This window comes from Lepidochelys kempii, chromosome 3 (genome assembly GCF_965140285.1).
Source record: "Lepidochelys kempii isolate rLepKem1 chromosome 3, rLepKem1.hap1, whole genome shotgun sequence".
NCBI classification, from domain to species: Eukaryota; Metazoa; Chordata; order Testudines; family Cheloniidae; genus Lepidochelys; species Lepidochelys kempii.
In genome coordinates, this window is record NC_136382.1 from 146,004,559 (window position 1) to 146,028,390 (window position 23,832).

Sequence of the window (23,832 nt, forward strand, 5' to 3'; positions counted from 1 at the left end):
GGAGACAGGTGGTACTTTGGGGAGACTAGAGTCTTGAGGGGAAAGGAAGTATGCCAGGATTCTTTAACTGTTTCTCTTCTATCTCTGAGGAGAATGGCGGACCCAGTCCCCAGCTCCTGTGAAAGTGCTTTGGAATCATATCTTCCTATAGACCAGGGGTGGCCAAAACTTACATGCCCTCCGAGCTGCATACGATGGTCTTCAGAAGTTCGAGAGCCAGAGCACACCTGCCGGGGCTCGGGGTTTCAGCCCCTCTGCTGCTGAAGCCCTGAGCCCTGGCAGGTGCACCCCGCAGGGCTGAAGCCCCGAGACCCTCCTCCCCACTGGACAGAAGCTCCTACCCCACCAGCACACTACAAGGCAGAGAACCTGAGTTTACCCCTCTCCCCCACCCCCAAGTCTGGTAGGTATAGAACGGGGGAGGGGAGCAGAGGCGGCTTGCGAGCCGCACTTCAATGGTAAAAGAGCGCATGGTTTGGCCACCCCTGCTATAGACCAGAAGAAGGGAAGCTGAAGATCTTCCCTTTTCATCCCTGGAGGTACTGGAAGAGAGTGGTGTCTCTGATGTGATGGTCTTGTGCTCACTTCCCTCCTCCTAACGGGAGGGTAGAGGCTGAGAGTTTAGGGGGTCAACCCAGTAGCTCAGAATGCAGAAATGGACCAGACTCATCTCTGATGTAACTTCATTTAAATTAATGGAGTTACACCAGGGATTAATTTAACCTTTTGAGCATTGCTCTGTGATATTGCCCTCACACTGCTTGTGTAATCTTATATTTGTTGTCACTGCTGTATGAGCAGCAATAGATGCCTACCTCGGAAGCCCGAGCAAGTGACCACCAACCCATTGCAATCCGACTATAAAGATATTCCAAGCAAAGCACATTGTCTCCTGGTCATAAGGGTGTGCGAAGTTGTTTTTATCAGTATTGACATGCCAAACCAAAATTCAGTTTCTATGTGATTTATGACCAGTGCATTATGAGTAAATGGAAGTGAATACTGGCTTTCTTGTGGAAGATGCATCTAACCACAGCATACATGATCATTTCACCTTGGTACACCATGCAGAAGCTTGTTTCAAGTGCTCGTGAGGCTGACCCTATTTCTAAGTCTAGGTGAAAGAAAGAAAGAGAATAGCTAATAATAATAATTAAAAAAATAAACCCTCTAAAAACAAATCTAATGAAGGTATGCACTATTTTTTTTCTAAGCAAGTGTCTCACCAGGGCACGTATTTTCTGATCATTTTATGCAGAGATACCAGATTCTGTTATGCCACCAGTTAAAACAGGCTCTTGCCTGTCAATGGATGGGCGTCGTCATGAGAAAGAGGAGAGCTGGCATGATGGTTGCCGAGAATGTTATTGTCACAATGGACGGGAGATGTGTGCCTTGATCACCTGCCCTGTGCCTAATTGTGGCAATCCTACCATACATCCAGGACAATGTTGTCCGTTATGTCCAGGTAAAATGTTGTATTCTACATTATATAATAAATCAACCCTGCTCCCACTTGTGTGCAAAATTTCCTCACCCAAAGTTAAAGCACAAATACAAGTCAAGAGACCAGGTTTTGTTGCCCAGCTATACCAGAAACTAACTTGGGTGACTTTTGTTATGTTTTCTATGGTTCAGTTTCCCCAGCTGTAAAATAAAGGTGTGAATACTTATTTCACATGGCTGTTGTGAGGCTTAATTCATTAATATTTGTACAAAGTGTTGCAATTCTAAAATATTATGATTCCAGTTTATTAGCTGTGATGTCATATGAATATCATTTGATAAGCTATTACAAAATACTCATCATTTTTATTGAGTTAAGAATGAGATTTCATTAATGGTCACCTATTGATGCCAGTGTTTCAGTGGGTCTGATGGGAATATTCATTCAATCAGATTTCTTGATTAATTGAATATTCTCATTGCATGTTGCAGAACAGAAATGTTTGCTCCTGTAATGGAAGATTATTGAGTTCTCTTTTTGGGTAGGAAGGCTAAGTGCAAATAATGAAGAATTACTGTGTTTTTAATTATAACAGAATATACACATTAAAAGTACTTGAAAGATCTTTACTTGTAGCCACCATCTAACTTAGTATAAAACTATTTCATTTTTAGTCTCAATGAAATTGCTCACAGGAGGCTGTTTTATATAATAAGCAATAATTATTACCTTAATAGATATTAATATATCATTAATATCTGAGTTACTGGATGGTAGGTGGCATTGCATAGTAAACGTCAAAGTTGTAATAATGATATTTATAGTAATAAAATGCTAAATCGGTAGAAAATAAGTAATAAAAAGGATTCAGGTAATTTACTTTATTGTAAGATAAAACAAAAATGAAACAAAACAGGTGTGGAAATTAATATTTAAGTTAGTATCTTAAAATTAGTTAAAACAATGTTTAGTTAAAGCTTATGTTAGTATTAGGGACTTACCCAGTACTGGGATTTAGCTTCTATGACTGAAGCAAAGTCCCCAGGGCTCTAAACTCATCCCCGCTCTGATGGGTATTCTGCTAATACTCAAGAAGCCTTTTGTGCCCTGAAGAGATGCATAGCCCTGATGAAAGCTCATTCTGTCACTCCCTCTCCAAGAGGACACAGAAAATGAGAGAGGCCTGTCTTAAAATTCTTTTTCTAGAGTGCTCTCGAGAGCCTCCTCAGAACTGCAGAAAAAGGGGCCTACCAGGTATAAATAGGCATCATCAATCAATACTCCAGTAAGCTGTGTCTCAGCTTGAGCTCCCATTGCTCACTCATTGAAGAGACCTAAACCTCCATCGACTGAGGCTAGTAAAACAGCTCAGTTCATCTTCACCAGTGATTTGAAAGTGATAGGACGGAACATCATTCCCTCAGGTACCACAGACCTATGTTGCCCTCCCTGGAACCTAGTGAAATCAAGACATATATCACCTCAGAATATTCAGCCAAAGGCTAGGTCGCAATCCATACCAGGTCCCTCTGATACCCTGACCAAATATGGTCACAAGCACACACTACTGTCTCAGGAAGTAGCCTGTACTTCACCTGATACTGCTTTCTTGAAACTGAGATTGGTGCACGTGATGCAAATGACCTCCGTGCCCATTACTCTGGTGCTGATCTTTGCAGTGCAGATGCTCCCAGCATCAACTTTTTCAGCACTGAAGTTCTGTCCATTACTGAGCAATCTTATGGTCACAGTGCAGCCTGAATCACCATTCTTCTCCTCAGCTGTTAGTGTCCTGTTTCTCAGGACCAGCTAGCACAGTTGTTGTGGTACCAGTAAGCTCTTCAGCTCCAGTGCTGGGGGAAGACTCAAAGTCATCCCTAGAACTCCAGATAGGGAAGTCCCACTGTTAGAGGAGGTGTATTCATTTTCTTCCTTCCCTTCAGAGCACAGTAGGGGAGCACCTCCTACTCACCCACCTTGTTCCTATACATAAGACCCCTATTTGACATACAGGGAATCTACAAGCTATCACTGCAAATGCAGACCTCTGGGATCTCAGGGAGAATATTCACCTTGGCATCCACGACCCCAGCCTCTTACCCCTACCGTATGCAATATTGGCTCTTGTGAGCCACTTGGGGTATGCATCCAGTGAGGAAGCCTGCCTCTAGTGACCCCCTTCCCTCATTAGGGTTCGCTCTCCCTCTCCTATGAAACTTCATAGCTTGGCTTAAGAGAGGTAGCTGGTACACACTTGCACTGTGTGCCAGGAAGAAAAGGAAAGTGAAGAGGAATTACATGCTGACTGAAGTGCATCCTATCCCAGCAGCAATCTCCTCTTCCTCAGCAGACCAGACAGTAGAGCCCTTCTCTCCCACTGAGCCGTTCCATGGCGCACATTTTAGAAATTCCTGTGGAGTTGTGCGATTTTTCCTGCACTATTTACTGGACATTCTGCTGTGCCCAATAACCAAGTCCTTTTAGAACCAGGCAAATACATGGCATACCCTAGCATCTGTGGTACCCAAGTCCCTTCCAATGGGTTTGAATATTTTCACACTCATCAAGTTCCTGAGTGCATGAAAGGTCCAAAATTCCAGGACCACCCCATAAAATTACTCAAAAAATCAAAAATAAAAAAATAGTTTCTTTGGCAGGAAAAATTGCCCATTAGCAAGCCTGCAGATGCGCACTGCAAATTACTAGCTGCTCCTGTCAACGTGTGGTTACTTTAATGGAACAAGGTGTCACAATTTATCGAGAAACTCCCTCAAGAACACAGGGAGGAATTGAAGTCTGTGGTACCTGAGGGACAGTTGGTAGCTCATCCATCACTGAGGTGGCATTAGAGGTGTTTTACACAAGAGCATGGTCAGTGGCTACCCCCATTGCCACTTGCAGGGCTTCATGGCTACAATATTCAGTAATACCGAAGGAGGTTCAGGGAGCAATTGAGGATCTTGGATTTGAAGTCTCTGACTGCTCAACACAAGAACTGAGGAAGCCCTGAGCTCTCTTAAAAATCAGAGAGAGACTCCATTCTTTGGGAGTCCATGTGACAGCCCCTAGGAGAAAGCAGGCCAGGTCACAAAGCTACTCTAGACAAAGGCCCTCCACTGTTATTACAACCCACAAAGATCCTCGGAGTCACCAAGGAAGAAGCAGAGGTTGCAATGCAGAAGGCCTTCAGCTTTTTTCTCCTCTACTACACATCTTGTGTCCACCTTAGAGCAGTAAGTTTGATGCCATAATTGAGAGCCCAGTGCATACACTGCTGTTGTTAACCCAACAGTCCAAACCCAACGAGCCCGAGTCAATTGGCCTGGTCTCTGGGACTCACTGCAAGGCTCTTTTTTTGCTGTGTAGATGTACCCTCAGAATTGTGGGTTTTATGGCCTTGTGCATTACATCACGCAGCATGTCAGACTTCATCTACTCTCCATGCAAGGGTGGTTGAAATCAATGTATCTTCCCAGCAAACATCACATGCACATGAGAGTGCAGTTCACTCAAGAAGTCCTCTCATCACTAAATTGGTGGAAGGACCCACTATCAAGGTCTTTGACCTTTTCTCCACCTCTGCCTACCAAGATGCTGGTGACCAATTCCTACATGCTTGATTGGGGAGCTCACCTAGACACTCACAAGCCTAAGATCTCTGGACTCACAAAGAGACTTCCGCACATAAACATCCTAGAGCTCAGAGCTGTTTGTCTAACATGTACAGCATTTCTTCCCATGCTAGGTGGGCTAATAGTTCAGGTAATGACAAACAACACAATAGCATTGTTTTATGTCAGCAGACAGGCAGGTGCATGATCATCCCCCACCTTTGTGAAGAAACTTTTAGCCTCGGGAACACGTGCATTTGTTACCAAATCACACCACTAGGTCTTAATCGGCTAGGTATACAGAATGTCATAGCAGACCAGCTCAGCAGGCAATTCACAGGTGACCAAAAATGGACTACCGATGACTCGGTCCTTCAAAGCATCTTACGTGGGTGGAGATACCCAACCAACAGTAAACTTGTTTGTTTCAGATTAGTACAAGTAATGCTAAATATTCTGTTAAAAGGGGAAATCTGAGCCCAGGCTCCTTGTCCAATGCTCTTCTCCTCTCATGGATTCCAGGGATGATGTATGCCTATCCACTGGGTCCTAAGGAAATTCAGACAGGTTTCAGCAGATCATGTTTGCCACAACTTGGCTCAGGCAGTTTTGGTATTGAGACCTAAATGAGCCTGTCAGTTCAGCGCCCAGTAACATTATCTGTTTTACTTGATGTAATCTCCCAAAATAGAGGTCAGATCGTATATCCAGACCCTAGCATCATTGTATCTGACAGTGTGGATGCTAGCTGATTAACTATGATCAAAAGAAGCTGTTCAGCTGAAGTCCAGAATATATTGGTGCATAGTAGGAGAGATTCTACTAGACTGACCTATGCAGTCAGATGGAAGCAGGTCCCAATCTGAAAAGGATAGTGTCACTTGTCTCCCATAGAAGGGAGATAAAAGCCCCGAGGTGTGCTATTCTGAGCTATCTGCTATCCCTAAGCATTCAGGGCTGTTCTTTAGCTCTATAAGAGTACAGTAAGCAGAAGTATCAGCACATCATCCTTGTGTCCAAGGTCATAGCATATTTTCTCATCCTACAAATTGCTAGATTCCTCAAGTGCCTCATTCATGTGTTCCTCACAGTCTGGGTCCCGCGCACCCCTTCCCAACCCCCCCCCCCCCCCCGCCGCTTTCTGGGACCTTAATATAGTTTTAGCCTGGTTAATGGGACTTGATTTTGAGCCCCTAGCAACTTGCTCCATATACTATCTATGAAAACAGCTTTTTTTAGTAGCTATAATATCCCCTTGAAGGGTGGGGGAAATTCAGGCCTTCGTGGCTGGTCCACCTCACCAGTAATCCATAAAGACAAAGTGGAGCTTGCAGCCCCGCCACACACAGCATTGCACCAGCGGCACAGTGAGCTGAGGCTGTGGGGAAGGGGGAACAGCAGGGGAGGGGCCGGGGGCTAGCGTCTCAGGCCAGAAGCTCAGGGGCCAGGCAGGAGGGTCCCGCGGGCCATAGTTTGCCCACCTCTACTCTAGGCCCTACTCTGTTTTTACAAAAAAAAAGGCTCAAATGTTCATTTAAATCAGATGGTTCACCTGCAAGATTTCTTTCCCAAGCCCCACTCCAACTAAATGCAAGCCAAACTGCACACTGTTGGCATACTTAGAGTTCTCTCATATTACCTTGGCAGAACAAGACGATTCAGGAGTCTTGTAGCATTTGTAGCTACAAGGATGCAAGAATCAGGCAATATCTACCCAAAGCTGGTCTAAATGGATATCTAATTGTATTAAAACATGGCGTAAATTAGCTAGATTAGATCCACTCATGCAGGTTAGATCCCATTTCACCAGGTCACAGGCAGCTTCTGAGGGGTTTTTTAAGAAGCGTACAAATTTCAGAAATGTACAGGGCAGCTACATGGGATCATTTTTACCCAGCACTGTTCCTTAGTTGTGGCCTCAAGATCTGACACTCACTTTGATAGAGCTGTGCTGCAGTCACTATTTAAATAAGACGCCTAGCACCCACCTCCTGACTGTGAGGTCACCATTTGCTCATCACCAGCAGTGCAAACAGTGTGGACAGTCACACCAAGAGGAAAGAACAATTACTTAACCTGCAGCAACTGTGGTTCTTCAAGATGTGTTGTCCACAGGGATTCCATGACTCACCCTCCTCCTCCACTGCTGTGGCATCCTGTACCATATGGATTCTGTTTTGGCAAAGGAGCTGAGGGATGGTTGGGCCTATTCTGACTTTTATACCTTTCAGTTGGTGAGGGGGAGGACATCCAGAGTGTAGGTATGGCCCCAACAGCATTGCTGGCCAAAAGAAACCAGCCTCATGTACATGGGACAAGTCTCTAAGAACTACAGTTGCTGTAGGGTAAGTAACTGTCATTTCCCATGTACTTGATTCTGGGATACTTGGTAAAAATTCTTGCAAGTCTCTGGCAGTTTCAGATAAATTTTAAAAACGGATGATTTTATTGTATGAAAATGAATAATACAATCAAATCAGTAGATGTTGCTTTGTTTTTATATTAATTTCAGTTTACATTAGAGTACCCCCATATTTTCAGTTTTTGATAAGCTGCAGATTTTTGTATGGATAAAGTGTTACATCGCAGAAGATGTTGGGAGAAAGCAGGTTAGGCAGCTGGGTCAGTTTGGAATTATGGGATAAGCACATTAGCTGAATGTGTCTGCCAAAATGGTCACCCGTGAAATAGTTAACAAGATTGAGCCTTACACTGTCAGTTTTAAATTTCAGCATTAACAATTTACAGATATGAATGAGGCAGCTCATCAGAGTTGCTGTTTTTCAGGCTGTTCACGAATATTGTATTGGTTTATGCTCAGTTTCATGTTTTGGATATTTTGGCAACCATGAGGAATAGAAACATTTTTCAGAATGAAGGCTTAGATTCTGGAGTACAGTTCTTTGCAAAGGACAGATTCTGTGGCACATTCCACTGCCACAGAATCACAGAAAACACAGTGCCCTGAACATTATGAGTTTGTCTCCTTTGATTCTTTGTACTCTCAGCTTGGGGCTAGCCACACACTCTGCCCTGCTGCACTTTCTGCTTTTCTTGGAAGGCTGCACATAAGTCAGAATGCAGCAGGGCCACCCACATTTCAGCTGCCAAGAGTTTATTCCTTTGCTGTATCCACATTTTTACATGTTAATGATCAGAACAAACTAAACAGCAGTAGTATTACAGAACACTGTAGGTTTCAGTAGGGAGTCAGAGGAAAGGAGTCATTACATAGCATTGCTGGAGTGTTGGCTGACTAGGAGAGTAACAAGGGTGTCACCCTTCTCTGTGTGTGTGGCAGAAAGGCTTATAAAATGATCAGGTATTCAGGAACCAATTCTAGAGCACATTTGACGAGCCAGGTACTGGTTCAGGAACATTATAAGCCTTGTCTTGTCATAAATTTTGCAGTAACTCAATTGCAAGAGTTGTTTCCATGCTAAGGGAGTGAGAAACAAAATTTGATGTTGAGCAGTGCTACCTGGTTATGCTATTTTGACTATAAGCCCTGGGTAAGCTGCTGTGTATTAAATTGGTTTGCGGTTTTGCAGAATGCCCAGATGTAAAATAGGCTACTTGCTGAGACAAATAGCTTTATTCAGATATGCTATTAGTCATAAGCCATGGATAAAATAAGATAATGCTGATGTAATGTAGTCATGTACCATTACCAGAAGTTCCTACCATTAACTCTTTTCTTGGAGGATGATGTCCTCATGGAAAAATTATTAGCATCCCCAGTGAAGGCAGCTGGTATATGGAAATGGGCACAGACTGATCCTGTGCTATTCCATATGCTCCAATTTTTCTACAGGGCTGGCTTGAAAATTAAATGAAGAGGAAATATCCCCTTCTTGGGATGCAGCTGCTTGTGGGACAGCTGGCATGGGGCTATCTGCAGCATTGCACTGCTTGTGAGCTAATAAACTGACTTATCTTCTATGTCCAAGTTATTACAATCACCCTGAACACTTTCTGTCCCTTTCACATTTATACTCTTCTTCTTGTAGATATCCATTCAGCCTCCTTAATCATTTTAGATGTTCTAAGAATTCCTTCCAAATTCCTGATATCAGACTCTAACACCATTTTATGTACAATACCCTGGAGAAGGAATATAACCTCCCACTTCTGTGCACATAGATCAAATTTGCATTGATATTTTTGGCTTCAGGTTTCCCTGCAAGCTCATATCTAAATTTTCTGCCCACCAGTACTTAGTATTTATATATAAATCGCTGACTTCCATGTTCTATAGCAGAGGCTCTCAACCAGGGGAGAAAACTTCTAATAATTCAGTAAGACAGAGGACCATCCAGGCCAAGTTTGAGTGAGTAGCATTGAGAGCCCAAATGCCAGGCTGTATCCTTCTCACTGTTGTAACCAGGCAGGAGGAGAGGGTGTGGCTCCAAGTTTAAGAAAACTGCTAAAGCAGGGTGTGATTCAAAAAAGGTTGAGAACTCCTGTTCTGCAGCTATTTCATTAAGTGTGCCCATGTTTAATTGCTTTCTCAGATATGTATTAGCTAGCACTTTTTGTAAGTGGAGTCTCATATTACTCTTTCTGATGTCTCATTTCTCCCACCTTTTGCCATAATGATATGCACATAATCTTATTTATTTATACAGCTGCTTTCTCAGCTAACTTTACTTGACTTTGTTACTATTGTTCTTATATTATCAATAATAACAGTCAGAAAGTAATACACCTTGGTTGTATTTTATTGATGATAGTCCCAACATATTTTCATTTGTTTGCCTTTTAATTCTCTTTTCCTAGATGAATCAATTGTGCAGAAGCCAGAGCTCAGCAGTCCATCTATCTGCCATGCTCCAGGAGGAGAGTATTTTGTAGAAGGAGAGACATGGAATATTGATTCCTGCACGCAATGTACATGTCATAGTGGACGCGTTCTGTGTGAGACTGAAGTCTGCCCACCTCTTCTTTGTCAAAACCCCATCCGTACACAGGATTCCTGCTGTCCACAGTGCCCAGGTAAGCATGACCTACCAGTTATCAGCATGGGCCTTTCTGGATCTTCTGCAAAATCCTGTGAAATTGGCAATAAATATTTAGACTTGAATAGAGTCAACTGCTGGTTCTGTGATTGCATAGGAGCAATCCCTGTAGCCATCATCCATGATAGTTTCTGGAGAAGGATGTCCAAAACCTTCAGTAACAATGCCTGCTTAAATCATTTGTGAACATTTAAAAAAAAATGAATAGATACTGTAAGGAGCAGTGCTATCAATAGCACTCACTTAATGTGCGGGTAAGCGCCAGAGGGTTGGAAAAGTGCAAATGTCTTCAAAAAGATTGGATGGGGGTGAGGAAGTAATCCTGACAAATACTGTCTCGCAAATCCAGCTTCTATCCCTATTAAAACAATGAAGAAAAGATTAAGAAACATTGAAACTAAGTGAAAGGAATTCAGCGAAGAGCAAGGAAAATGACTAAGGGACCAGAGAGACTGATTTATGAAGAACAATTAAAAGAGCTAAATATGCATAGCTTGGCCAAACCATGAGTTTAGGTTAGCTGTCTACAAGTATAGAAGACTAAAAGTGCCAAAAAGGGAAAATAGAATAGACTTGAGTAAAGGAAGTGTAGTTGGATAGGAAACATTTTTCTAACAGTAATATTACTTCTTATGGGAAACAATATGGTATTGTCTCCCTTAGGAAGTAATGGAAGCCCCATTGCTTGAGTCATTTAAAACGAACAGAACAAAACACTCACAAATACACTGTAGATAACAATACTGGGTTGGCAGGGGGATAACCTAATAGATCTCTTTAATCAATAATTTATTAAAAGAGAAAGGTGTGTAAGTATCTAGAGGCTAATGGAACCAATAAGTCAAATGAGTTTATAAAGAACAAATCATGCTGGATAAATTTGATGAAGTTTTTGAAGTTTTCCTATATTATTGGATAAATGGAACACAGTAAACATAATATATGGCTTTTAGTAAAGAGTGTTCTATAATGCCTTATTAAACTTTATTTGAAATATTAAGCCAAATTAGTTTAAATAAGATAATTGTAACACTCATTAAAATAGAGCTACAGCCCACTTCATCGGATGCATGCAGTGGAAAATACAATAGGATGATTTCATATACACAGAGAACAAGAAACAATGGGTGTTACCATACACACTATAACTGTTATTTTTCCCCCCTACTGTTCCTCACACGTTCTTGTCAACTGCTGGAAATGGCCCATCTTGATTATCACTACAAAAGGTTTTTTTTCTCTCCTGCTGGTAATAGCTCACCTTAACTGATCACTCTCGTTATAGTGTGTATGGTAACACCCATTGTTTCATGTTGTCTGTGTATATAAAATCATCCTACTGTATTTTCCACTGCAGGCATCCGATGAAGTGGGCTGTAGCCCATGAAAGCTTATGCTCAAATAAATTTGTTAGTCTCTAAGGTGCCACAAGTACTCCTGTTCTTTTTAGTAACTGTAAGGTAAGTAACGGTTCTTTACTTCTGCTGATCTGTCTATTCATATTTCTAGATGAACCTCGTCAGCCTTCCTCATCGAGCAACGAGAGCATGCCCAATTACTGCAAAAATGATGAAGGAGATATTTTCCTGACAGCTGAGTCCTGGAAACCCAATGTCTGTACTAGTTGTATTTGCATAAATGGTGTGATTAGCTGCTACTCTGAATCTTGCCCACCAGTATCCTGTGAGAGACCTGTTTTGAGAAAAGGACAGTGTTGTCCTTATTGTATAGGTAAGCAAATAAACAAAATAGTTTGCTCTTCCCACTTGGGAATAAGAATAAAGAGGTATATTTTCAATCAGTCGGAGAATGTACAGTCTCCTTTTGTGTTGGTGCAGTTTGTGCCTGCAATTGAGTTGTAGGCAAAAATCTGCATATTTGAATCTCTAGCTACTTGATTTGCACCTACAATGAGGTAATTAGTAGGGCAAAAATGCAGATGCAGTTTGCACCCAAAAATGGGAGGCCACCCTTCTGAAAATGTATAACTTGGTTACTTATCACAGTTGATGAAAACATTAAAGAGAAATTCATCCTCGTTGTATTTAATATGTTCTGTAATGATATGTAAGAGGATATAAACAGCATATTAAATACAACTGTAGATAATGCTAAATTGGAAGGTATTGTGAAAACTCGTAGAGAATAGAGACATTTTATGAAGAAATATAAGTCGGTTAGAAATATAGCTAGAAAAATGAGTCAACATGGAAAAATGCAAGTTGTATCTGGAGAAAAATATTAAACATAATCAGTGGAAAGGAGATTTTGGACAGCAATAATACTTTAAAAATACTGGTGATAGTGAATACAAATTGGATTTGAACTTGCAATTAAGTATATAAAGGTTGCCATTTAGAAAGTGAACATTTGCCAACAGTTACCCACAGTAGTATCAGCGATTGCCCCAGTCTTTCACTAAACTTAGAATAAATATCTTTGGTAGCAGATGGCAAAGGATGATTTTTTAAATGCCTCTGCTTTAGCTGCAAAAAACTACAATTTGGAGGCACCTACACAGAAATATCATGCCATGAACAAGGTAAAGTAATACAGTCCTTTGTCTGTCTGGCATTCGTCAGAAAGGACTTATGATATTTTAGTCAGTTTTGTGACCCTCATTGCCAGGAAGAAGTGGAGAAAAATATGGAGGGAATTCAAAGAAATGCAACAAAAAATTGAGTGGCTGTAGGAACTGATGTTTCAGCAGATATGGTTCATTTTACCCATCTATATAATAGGTATAATAATATTTATCTCCATCATAAGGGCATGTTGAGTGTGGTTTTGAAACATTTTGAGATACTTAATAACAATACTATTAATATAGCACTTCACTTCTTCTATTTGCTGTAGAACATTAGGTAATCCTTGAATATAAGGTGCTATAATGTTTTATAACATACAAAAATTAACTACAGCAAAAGTATGTTATTTAGGTTGCAAAGTCAAGCACTGAAAAGAAATGTCAAGTTTACAGTTGCTCTTCAGATTTCTAGTGCTTGAGTTATAGGTCTTCTTACCTTGGCTAGCAGCAGGAGAAAGCTGTTATTTGGAGGGGAGGGATGGGCTGCTAGGACCAGATACTGGGTCTTGGAGGGTGCTGGTGGGAAGCCTGGCCCATCTCTCTCTCCCCTCTTCTGCTTTCCCCATTTACCACACGGAGTTAAGGGATAGCCACCCACATCTGGTTTTCCCCAAAGTAGGGGATGGCCCCAGGAAGCCATTCTCTGGGTCTAAGGGATAGCTGGAGGGAGCCTAGCCTGGCTCTCCCTTGCCCACAGTTGGTCCAGCAGCTTCCAAGCATTCCCAGTATAATGTGATCTGCTGCTGCTGTTTTGGCAGCAGCATGATTGTAACACTAAGAATGTTTATGTTCAGCTGTTATTTTGGCATGCTGCCAATGTTTTTTTTCTGAGGACAACAATGGAGAGAAGGGAAATGGTGATTTTCAAAACTTTTGATCTTGGTAAAACCAGAACAGAATTTCCTGGGATAAAGAAAAGGCGCTTATCTAGCCCAAGGTCATTCCCCTTCTAAGTATCTCAAGTCTGGCTACTGCAAACAATTAAGGTGTTAGTTTCTCAATAAAAGGTCACAAGAATCTGTAAGCAACCTAAGCATGGGTGTCACTGTCATCTTCCCACACAAAATATAGTTACAAAATACTTAATGTTGAAATGGTGTTAAGAGTCAACCAACACAAAGATACTTTTAAACTTCTCTCTTGTGTACTTTTTTTAAAAATGAAAAACAAACCCTAATTACTAGAAAGTCTGGAAATGCACAGTTAAGGTCTGCATGCTATCCCCTATTGCATGTGTAATAACTGATCATCATCATCCCAACCAATTTCTGTCACACACTCAGCCTTAGTTTTGTCCTTCACACACACAGAGTAATATAAGAATCTAATATTAAAATGCACAGACATTTTTTTCTTAAATACATTTTCAACTTAGTACATCAAAAACACAGTGTTCCGAATTTTTCACTTTGAAACAAAACTACACAAAATTGGAATAGAATTTGTTCTCTTGAAACCATAGCACTTGTGGTCACGTAAAGAAGGGACATCAGTTGCACAACCTGAATACATATGCAAAAGTGCTGAAGTCTTCCTTGACTCATCACTGGGGGGACCTCATCTGGAGTCATAGAGTTGGGGAAGTCTTAGGGCATGTCTACACTGCACTGCAGTTTGGACTACGGAAGCATAAATAGCAGTGCACACCAAAGTGCTGCTCTGTAACTCATGTGTGGATGCTGTGGACACAAACTAAAAGGTTCTTAGTTTGAATTAACGTAGTCCTCTTCAAACAGGATTACATTAATGCAAGTAGGAATCTGTTCGTTTGCACCTACAGTGTTCACACATGGGAGTTACAGTGGAGCACTTTGCACACTGCTATTTACACCCCTGTAGTACAAACGGTGGGGCACTGTAGACATGCCCTTTGACTAAGTTTGATTGAACTGGTTGAAATTGCTTGAGGAATACAGGATGGGAATAAGAAAGGTCCAATTCCTCATCATGAGTTCCAGAGGCCATGTTTTCTCCATCCTAATGGCTTTATTGAAGGGGTTCTAAGAACTAGAATTCCTCTCTCATTACATCCTCCAACGCTCACTACTCTACTTAAGACTTGAGCTCTTTGAACCCCCACAGACACTTCAGCAGAATGTCTGTCTTTGAATGACTGTCTTTGAATGACTGTGTTTCAATACCATGCAAAATAAGCTATCATTCTTCTGTGCTCTGTTGTGGTCTACTTCCTTTCTCTCATGTCCACTTCTGATACCAAGTTGCAGCCTCTGTAGCCATGTGACAAAGGCACAAAACCCCAGTAAGATACTTTGTATTCCACCCTCCTTCCAAGATCTGCTTAGAATTTAAGTTCGAGACTCTTCCACAGAGCCCTCATTATGGAGGAATATCTCTGCCATATCACTGACTCCTTCACTACCTTTCCATTCTGTAGCAGCCAGAAGTCTTTGGACCATACCAAATATTTGTACATCAGACTACATCAAACTTATTTTGCCAGCTGGTGGATTCTTCTGCAGTTCTGACTGCATTTTTCACCACCACACCTTTATTTTTATTCCATCCCTTTTGTTGCTCCATGGAGCTGCAGAATGTCCTTAGTGGCATTTTCTAAGTTGTCTTTAAGTTCAGGAAGGAGAAGCTGTTTAGATAGGGTCTCCTGGATTGTGAAGCTGTGTTCTGAACAGTATTTAAAGCATAATCAAGGTAGAGTTCCATTGGATAGTTCTGCTGTTTTCTTGGAGTCCTTTGTGGACCAAAGTAGAAGGATTTCTGTTCAGTGTTCCTTAACACAGGCAGCCTGTAAGTTTTGAACACCTTCTCCTTCCTTTTACCATCTATTTCTATAATTTTTGTTTGTGCTTATTTTGGTTCCAGTTTCTGGGCTTAATGAAGCAAGGTGCTCAACATTTCAACTCCCATTAAAATGGGCAGGAGTTAAGAACACTGAACATTTTGAAGGAACAGGTCGCATATCTGGCCCTTTTCCTTTGACTGAGTAGAGCAGTGAATGTTGGCTGTCTTGCCTTATTGTACAATACCCAACGGGCTACTACCATAGACAGTTAATGAGGATACTAGAACAGTTTGATAGGTAATTTGGGATCTGGAGGTTCCAGTTCAAAATGAGTAGGCAGAATTGTGTAAATTTTATAAAAGATACTTGTTATCCAAAGATGATAGAAGAACATTTATTAAATGCAACACATATGTGGCTTTCAGATAAATAACCTCCTAGTAGGGAAGAGAAAGGAAACCAGAAATTTGATGTGTCTGATGTTACAGAAAAGTCCCAGTGATACAGGTGTCATCATAATGCATCTATTATTGATGGTTTTTTAACTCAACCAAATATTCTGTGCAGCTTGACCTCTGACATAAGAGGAAAATTAAAAATCATAATACCATAACTACACATCTGTGTCATCACATTAATTTCATGTTAACAGAATTTGTCAAACAGCCATGGTATTTTATAAATTAAAGAGGAATAGAATACTCAGATTAAAAATCACAGTTTAATTCTTGTTTACTCTAGTGAAAATCTATTGACTTCAGTAGAGTTAAACCTGATTTACACCTTTTGTAAGAGAGAGAAGAATTGGACAATACATAGTGTTTAAAGACCTCACCTACTCAGTAAGAACATCTTAGATTATTAAAATGGAAAGATTTTTAAATATCTAAATTACTCTTTGCTATATATAATCTAGCTAGTTTTATTTTAATTTGTCACTTCATAGTCGATTTTACTTTCAAATTCCTATGTACTAACACAGTGTTGCTCTGTTTCGGTTGCAAATACCTAAATTTGAGAGCAGTTGTGACCTGCTAATTTTCCCTTTTGTAACAACAATTCAATCCAGAACATAAAAGCAACATTTCAATTACTGCTCAGTCTCCTAATGATGACTTATTTTCTCATACCAACTTACTTATAGTATATTTTCAGTCAGAAAGTGTTTTTATGGAGACTGTAGATAAGTATATTTCTATTGTTTTCCATTATTTTGTGTTCTTTGCACTGTGCGTGCAATTAATTACTGGGTCTCACTGACTCTAGGAGCATGTTCACTAACATAAAGTTCCCTAATATGAAAGTCTAGTTATATAAAAGACTGTATAGAAACTTTTTTGTTCCTTTTGTCTCCAAATTCCTTCCTCACTACTACTAGTATGAATGGTGGGGCAGACATCTGGGAAAAACAAAAACCTGGAACATTTATAAAATATGTCTTGCTCTTTTTGGCAGCTTTAAGTAGCTTTTCTTTGTTTATATTTGAAAATGTGGCTTTCACATGCTTCCTGTTATTCTGCTTTTAGATGACTTCCTGAGCACTTCTCTAAAGCATCTCTTGCTGTATAATCCTCCTTAATATTTTTATCCCACAGCTGAGAAAGAATTTGGTAGGCAAAATCTGCAGGGCTAGTGTCTTCCTCAATAGTATAGTTACAAGTTCAGCAAATCCTGTTTTGCAGGCCCTGCATCCTTTCCTCTGACTTTTCTATTACTTTTTCCATACATCTTCACTTTTTCCCTTAACTTGCATGTTAAGCATTCTCCTTTCTTATGTAGAGAGACTGTTATTTCACATTGAGAACCTCTCTCTTGCTTATAGGAGAGAAATGGAGAGCTATATGATGAGAGTGAAGATAAATAAGATTGTCTTGTGCTTATTTTTGGCATGGTTTTTTTCATTTGATTAATGGCTGGTTCAGACAATTGTCTTTTACTGGGGCCACTGGAAGCTGTGAGAAGAGGTAGTTGGAGCTGTGCACCCCATCTTTCATGACCACTCCTGCTGTACTTTCATCAGGGGAAGGTAGGGTTGCACTTTTGTACATGGATGCCCTACTGCTTCTTTCTTCCCAGCTCCTACTGCATTGAAGACTCCTGTCCTAGGAGCAATGGCCTCCATCTGTCTCCTCCTGGTTCAAGTTTCAGTTGGAATCCACATGAATGAAAAAACATTTGAGGCTAATCCTTCATTAGGACTTCTCCTCACTCGTTTACTTTACCAATTCATGAGCTGCAGCATCACTACTCTTCAAGATTTTCTTTATGTTAATTCCATGAAATGGGATCCACTCTGACGCCTTTCCCTCCAAAGGACTCTGTGCAATGCCATATCCTTTGGTTTTGTTTAGCAAAATTCAATTTTTATTTTTATCGTTTTGCTGGATAATATTGATCTTCATTTCTGAGCATTTTTTAATTTTTATCCATTTTAAATTTTAACTGTGTGTGAAAAATCTTAAAAAAATAAAAACGGTGCCTAAACTTATAAGCTTCTGATGCATATCAAGTGAAACCTATTCTTAAAGGGAACCTGAAAAGTCATCTGTATTTTCATATGCTCTATTTCTCTCAAAAAGTGGGGAAAAAAAAGACTCATATCACTGAAAATGGAGCAATTCTTTTATTGTGAAAATATTAATACTGTTAAACGTTTTCTAAGCAAAACACTGTTTTGTCTATAACATTGCACTGTGTTAGTGTCAAAATGGGTCTGATTCATACATGCAAGATAATTGAAAGAGGAATGGGGCTATATTGAATCTAATTAACACAATAGTTAGATTGCATTTTTTTAAACAGAAAAACACTTGTTAAGTTTTATGCTCCTCTTTGTTTTGCTTGTACATATGAAATTGGACTGGTAACGAAACTGCAAAATGTTTGCAAAGCATCTGGTATTTTCACATTTTACTGTTGTAACATGTGTTACATAGTCAATGGATATGGGTATAAATTATTAAGAAATTAGGCTCGTGCCCTTTTTTAATTTGTTCCTCATTGGATTTTTTTTAATATGTTTATATTATGCCCTATCAAGTCATCATAGCAAATTTTTTTTCAACAGAAGATACAATACCAAAGAAGGTGGTGTGTCACTTTAGTGGAAAAACATATGCAGATGAGGAACGTTGGGACATTGACAGCTGCACACACTGCTACTGCCTGCAGGGTCAGACCCTTTGCTCCACTGTCAGTTGCCCCCCTCTCCCCTGTGTAGAACCCATCAACGTTGAGGGAAGTTGCTGTCCCATGTGTCCAGGTAATAAAACCATTGTCCTAAATTTTACAAGTTATACCGTTGTCAGAGGCTATAATCAGGCACAGATTATTGGACTCGATTTTAATGTTGATTCACATTGAGCAACATATGCAAAGGATAACACGAGTTGTTGCTTGTATCACAAGAAACCGATACAGGAGAACAACTCAGGAAACTGCATACTCACCACAGATAAGAAAGTAGTACACAACAGTATAGTTCAAATCTCATGTTCTGAGGAAGGACTGTCAACTCAAAGATTAACTGTTTTGCCATTGTTCTCTCTGAATGACCTTTCATTAAATTATTAGATAAGTGAAGTGTGAGAGGAAATACTTTGATTCCTCTGTAGACTCCACTGTTGCCTAATGTTTCTGTTGCTCCAGGAGTCTGGGATATTGTTTCAAATTATTTATATCAATAACATTTTAAATTGCTTATATGAGTACTTTTAATTGTGACTTACATGTAATGAGACAGTTTCTCAGCTATGCACAGAATGGAACCAAAGGAGTTTGGTACAGCTTCTTGAATCTGGCCTGGCTTCTTATAGCAGTTTATTACAGCTGTTTTTACCTATGCAAGCTGTTAACCTCCAAGAGGCTATCTGCCAGTCAGAGAACTTCAGCCATGCCCCTACACAGGGAGCTGCAAAAAAGTTGGTAATAGGAGCCAGTCATGCCAACCCTACACCAGCTGCAGAGATCCAGCTGCTTTCTTGGCCTTTTATGCCACTAGAGCAGCACAAAGGGACCAGATTGTACTAGAGAATCTTACCAAGTATATTATGTATTATGAAAAGATATTTTACTTGAAAAATTTAATACAGGACTGTCCCATTCAGTTTACATTGGCATAGTAGTACTGGTAGCAGCCATTGGTATTCTGTACTTTATTAAATGAATTAAAAGATAAGAAAATCCATTGCACAAACAATAACTTTCTATATATACTCAGTAAATAAATACATTATAGCAGATAAAAATTCTATAACCATAATGATGAGAACTCCAGAACCACCAATAAGATCCACAGGGCAACAATCCACAAGAAATATTTTCTGAATTAAGAGCTCAGCATCCATTGATGGGTACCACAAAGTGCTGATTCTGTGGATTGTGAAAAATATTTATCTCATCTTGCAGAGATGTATGTACCTGAGCCCACCAACATCCCCATTGAGAAGACAAATCGTCGAGGAGATACTGAACTAGAAGCACCAATTTGGCCTACACCCAATGAAAACGACATTGTCCATCTCCACAGAGGTGAGATCTGGCAGAGATTGTTAATTGTTCTCTCTTAGGTCTGTGATTATTCCACATGTCTTAGCACATTGTCCTGGGAAGAAAGTAAAGGCGTAAATGAGCCATCTTTTTGATAGGCTTGCAGAATATTTAGATAAGATCTAGACATAATTTCTGTAGGATAAAAACCAGAAACAATTCAATCTAGCCTTCTGTACTAGAAGCAGAATGCCTGAAATGTTTCATTATGGCAGGAATGCATGCCCATCCTTCAATTTTTTTTTCTTTTAAAGCAGCAAAATAAACATCTAATATGAGTTCCAGTGTGTAATATTAAAGAGATTCAAATATACGTAACACTTGGTTACAAAACAAAGTAAATCAATAAAAATAGTTTTGAAGTGTCTTCTTAAATACTATCAGTCTGATTCTACCACCCTTGTTCACATTAAGGAGGATTTACTCATAAGATTAGTAATTAATAAATTCAGTGGCAGTATCCTCTTGGGAAGTGTGACACAACTGGGACCTTAATAACTGAAAATAGGTGGTTGTCTAGGTTCTTGCAACCATCATCATAGTGCCAGCACCTTACAAATGTATTAATATGAACAGATCTCTCTACTGTATCTCTCTCCTTCCCCCATTATGGTGGGAGATTTTTTTATTTTTAAATATGTGGTTTTAATGATCAGTACTTGATGGATGTTATGATAGAGAGGTTAAATTACCAATGTAATTTAAGTGAGTTGTTTAGCTTTACAGGAAGCCATGTGATGTGTACATAGCATTTGCTGCATTGAATGCTGAAGAGTATGTGTTCAGCAGCGTACACAAGACACTTGTTCCATTAGACTGTTGGCATTTGTCTCCCCCTGGCACTACGCTGCTACAACAGAGGCAGATAATCCAATGGAACAAGTGTCTAGTGTGATGAACAGTGTTTGGAATGAAAAGTCAAATGAGTGTAGACACTATTAAAGCTGTTCTTTTGCTCAGGTTGTTTTGGTGCTTTATGATAAACAGAATTCTGAACCCTAAATCACTGGAATAAACCTCCACTCTAAGAAATCTACACATGTTGCTGTTCAGTCAGAAACTGGCAATAGCAACATCTGCACACTTTTTTTTAAGGTGTACTTTCTCTTTAGGGTCATGAAATACTCATGCAAAATGTTGCCACAAGAGTGTCCTTGTTTGTACCATGATAAAAAGTCATTTTAGACCCATATCATCTTTGGCTGGGGAAGTTCAGCAGGGAGACACTGGATTTGTTGTCAGAGGAGATCATCAATATTTATTTTCAGGAGAATATGATATCAGTATACCTTAAAGAAGCATCTGTTGAGCTTAGAATCTCTCCAATTATCTCACTTTCTAGGGGTTTTTGTTTTTGTTTGTTTGTTTTGTTTTAGTAGTAGCAGAGCAACTCTGGTGATATCTGGAGCCCTCAGATTTTCTTGAAAATGTCAGCATCATTTTAGACTTGTGTATAGTATCGAGGCTGCGGTGTTTGCATTGGTCAGTCATCTACCTTTTGCAATAAAGATGTCCATACTAATTCTTTCAGACATATCAGCTCTGTCTTCGATTGTTGTTGACTCTGAGCTATTGTTACTCATGTGTGGATCTGGCAAGCTCAGGAGTTGCTCTTGAGTGACTTCACTCTTTTCTGTTTGAGAGGATCAAGAGCTGTTGTTCATCAGCCCTAAAAGTTCTCTTGCCTAGGGTCATACACAAGTGTTGTCACCCCATCTGTTCGATATGTATCTGAAGCCATTAAAAATAATTGTAAAGAATCCTGAAAGACAGGATCTTGTTTGCAGATGACACTCATCTCTATATGTCTTTTCATCATACCTAAATGGTAGAGCTGGTCAGCTTCCCCAGTGTCTTCACTATGGTTAGGCCTGGATGAGAGCTAGCATGCTGAAATACAACACCAATAATGTAGAGGGAACACTGGTAGGCTGGGGAAAATAGCAAAAGGAAATAGCAAAGGCAAAATTTATTTGCTCCCTCATCTGAGAGACTTTGTCTCCCTTTTGATACTTGGGGATACTGTGGGATTGTGAGCTGCTTTTCCATATTCAGATAGCAATAATTAACCATGCCTTCTTATCTCCAGATTGGATTTCTGAAATGCTGTCTACTTGGAGTTACCACTTTATTAGATATTACTTCTGCTCATAGAGTTACTGAAATCCAATGTAGAACTCTCCATACGCTGTTTCTCATGCTGATAGTCTCATTCAGACCATGTCCTAAATTCATTCCAAAGATGGTTTGGCCTTTTCATAATAACCAGCATATTCACCTACCAGTTTTCTCCCCTAGACCCCGTAAATTTCAGCAGAAATAAAGCTTAATACCTTAGATGTTAAAAGAGCCCTTTTATACTCCTTGAACAGAATGAGACTTTTTAGGTCAGTTCTTAGATTGTTTATAGAATATAGTGGCAGAGCTAAGGGCAAATCTGCATCTTCCAGAGTCTAACTGGATTGTGTGAGCTCTATGAGAGCAGCTTATGAGACTAATAAACTGAATCCTCCTTCAAACATTTCAGCTCATTCTGCGAGAGCACTGACTTCATGAATGACATGTTCCCTCTCATAGAAATATGTACAGCAGCTACATGGTCTTCAGTTCATATGCTTACTAGACACTACTCATTACAGGCATCATCAAGAGTGGACACTCGGATTGGAAGAGCAGTTCTACAGTCTTTGTTCCAGTAAATTCCTCGCTCCCACCCCAAGGTGTTGAACTGCTTGCTAGACACCATTAGTGGGATCCACATGTACAGGATCTTGAAGAAGAAGAAGAAACAATGGTTACTCGCCTTTATAGTAACTGTGGTTCTTCTAGATGGTCTGTATATGTGGATCCCACAACCTACCCTCCATCCCTGCAAATTGAAAATTTATTAACAACACTCAGAGCAATAAAAAATGGGTTGGTATTTGGGGTCGTTCTGTTCTTGGGAGGAGGAGCACGAGAGCATGAGGAATATGCATGTGCGACCCCCTACAGGACACTGCTAGAGAAAAAATGTCTGATCTCCTGCACAGGGGCACCAGCATGTCATGAGTGGAATCCACATGCACAGACCATCTTGAAGAATCACAGTTACTGTAAGAAAAGTAACCATTTTTTCCAGTATGTGCCCAGATTTGAAAGAATGCACCTGAGGTGAGCCTCAAGGCTGCTTCAGTAAAAATCCTGCTAAATAAACATCCCAGAGTCTGTGAAGGTACCAAGATTTTAATCAACCCAGAGGAAAGGGATGTCAAGGAGCAAAAATCATTTAAGGAAAAAACAGCATAAATTAATTTTTTGCCTTAAAAGTACAGTAGGAAAATTGGAGGAAAATGGCCACAAAAGACATAGATGCAGTGTCTGAAGATACTGAAGTGATGCAAGGAACAAGTGCTGGCATTACTGTAACTCAGGTCCTCAAAGATATAAAAAGGAAATGAAAGAAGATACAATATTAGAAGAAATACATATCAGTGTCTTATGTACATGTATGTTCCATATTACTGTAAAACCAGAGCACCTCGCAATCTTTAATGTGTTTATACTTGCAGCACTACTGTGAGGTAGTTTTACAATACGATAAAAAATAGGTAATTAAGCTGGAATCTCATGTAGGAGAAGCAGAGAAAATAATCAGCTTTTGGAGAACATCCACCACATTGAAAGGAGAAATCAAGACACTGAAAGAGCTACTACAAATAAACGTGATCATAGAAAAATGATAGCTTTATAATAACACCTGGTAGAACGACATAGTATTAATAGGACCACCAAAAGATTAAAAATCCACTACATATGGAATAGGTTTCAGAGTAACAGCCGTGTTAGTCTGTATTCGCAAAAAGAAAAGGAGTACTTGTGGC

The 23,832-nt window shown here is 39.9% G+C and overlaps 1 protein-coding gene across 6 annotated transcripts in view; it reads left to right on the forward strand.

The window, feature by feature from the left end:
- The window catches only part of CRIM1 (cysteine rich transmembrane BMP regulator 1), a 300,395-nt gene that overhangs the window by 264,880 nt on the left and 11,683 nt on the right, over nt 1–23,832 (forward strand). For 4 of the 6 annotated variants that reach the window (XM_073338355.1, XM_073338359.1, XM_073338357.1 and 1 more), the window contains 5 exons: nt 1,259–1,468; nt 9,838–10,053; nt 11,586–11,807; nt 18,489–18,683; nt 19,829–19,951. In XM_073338355.1, coding sequence (XP_073194456.1) covers nt 1,259–1,468; nt 9,838–10,053; nt 11,586–11,807; nt 18,489–18,683; nt 19,829–19,951 — 966 coding nt within the window. The remainder of the gene's footprint in view (nt 1–1,258; nt 1,469–9,837; nt 10,054–11,585; nt 11,808–18,488; nt 18,684–19,828; nt 19,952–23,832) is intronic. The other 2 variants (XM_073338356.1, XM_073338362.1) reach the window with 1 other exon arrangement.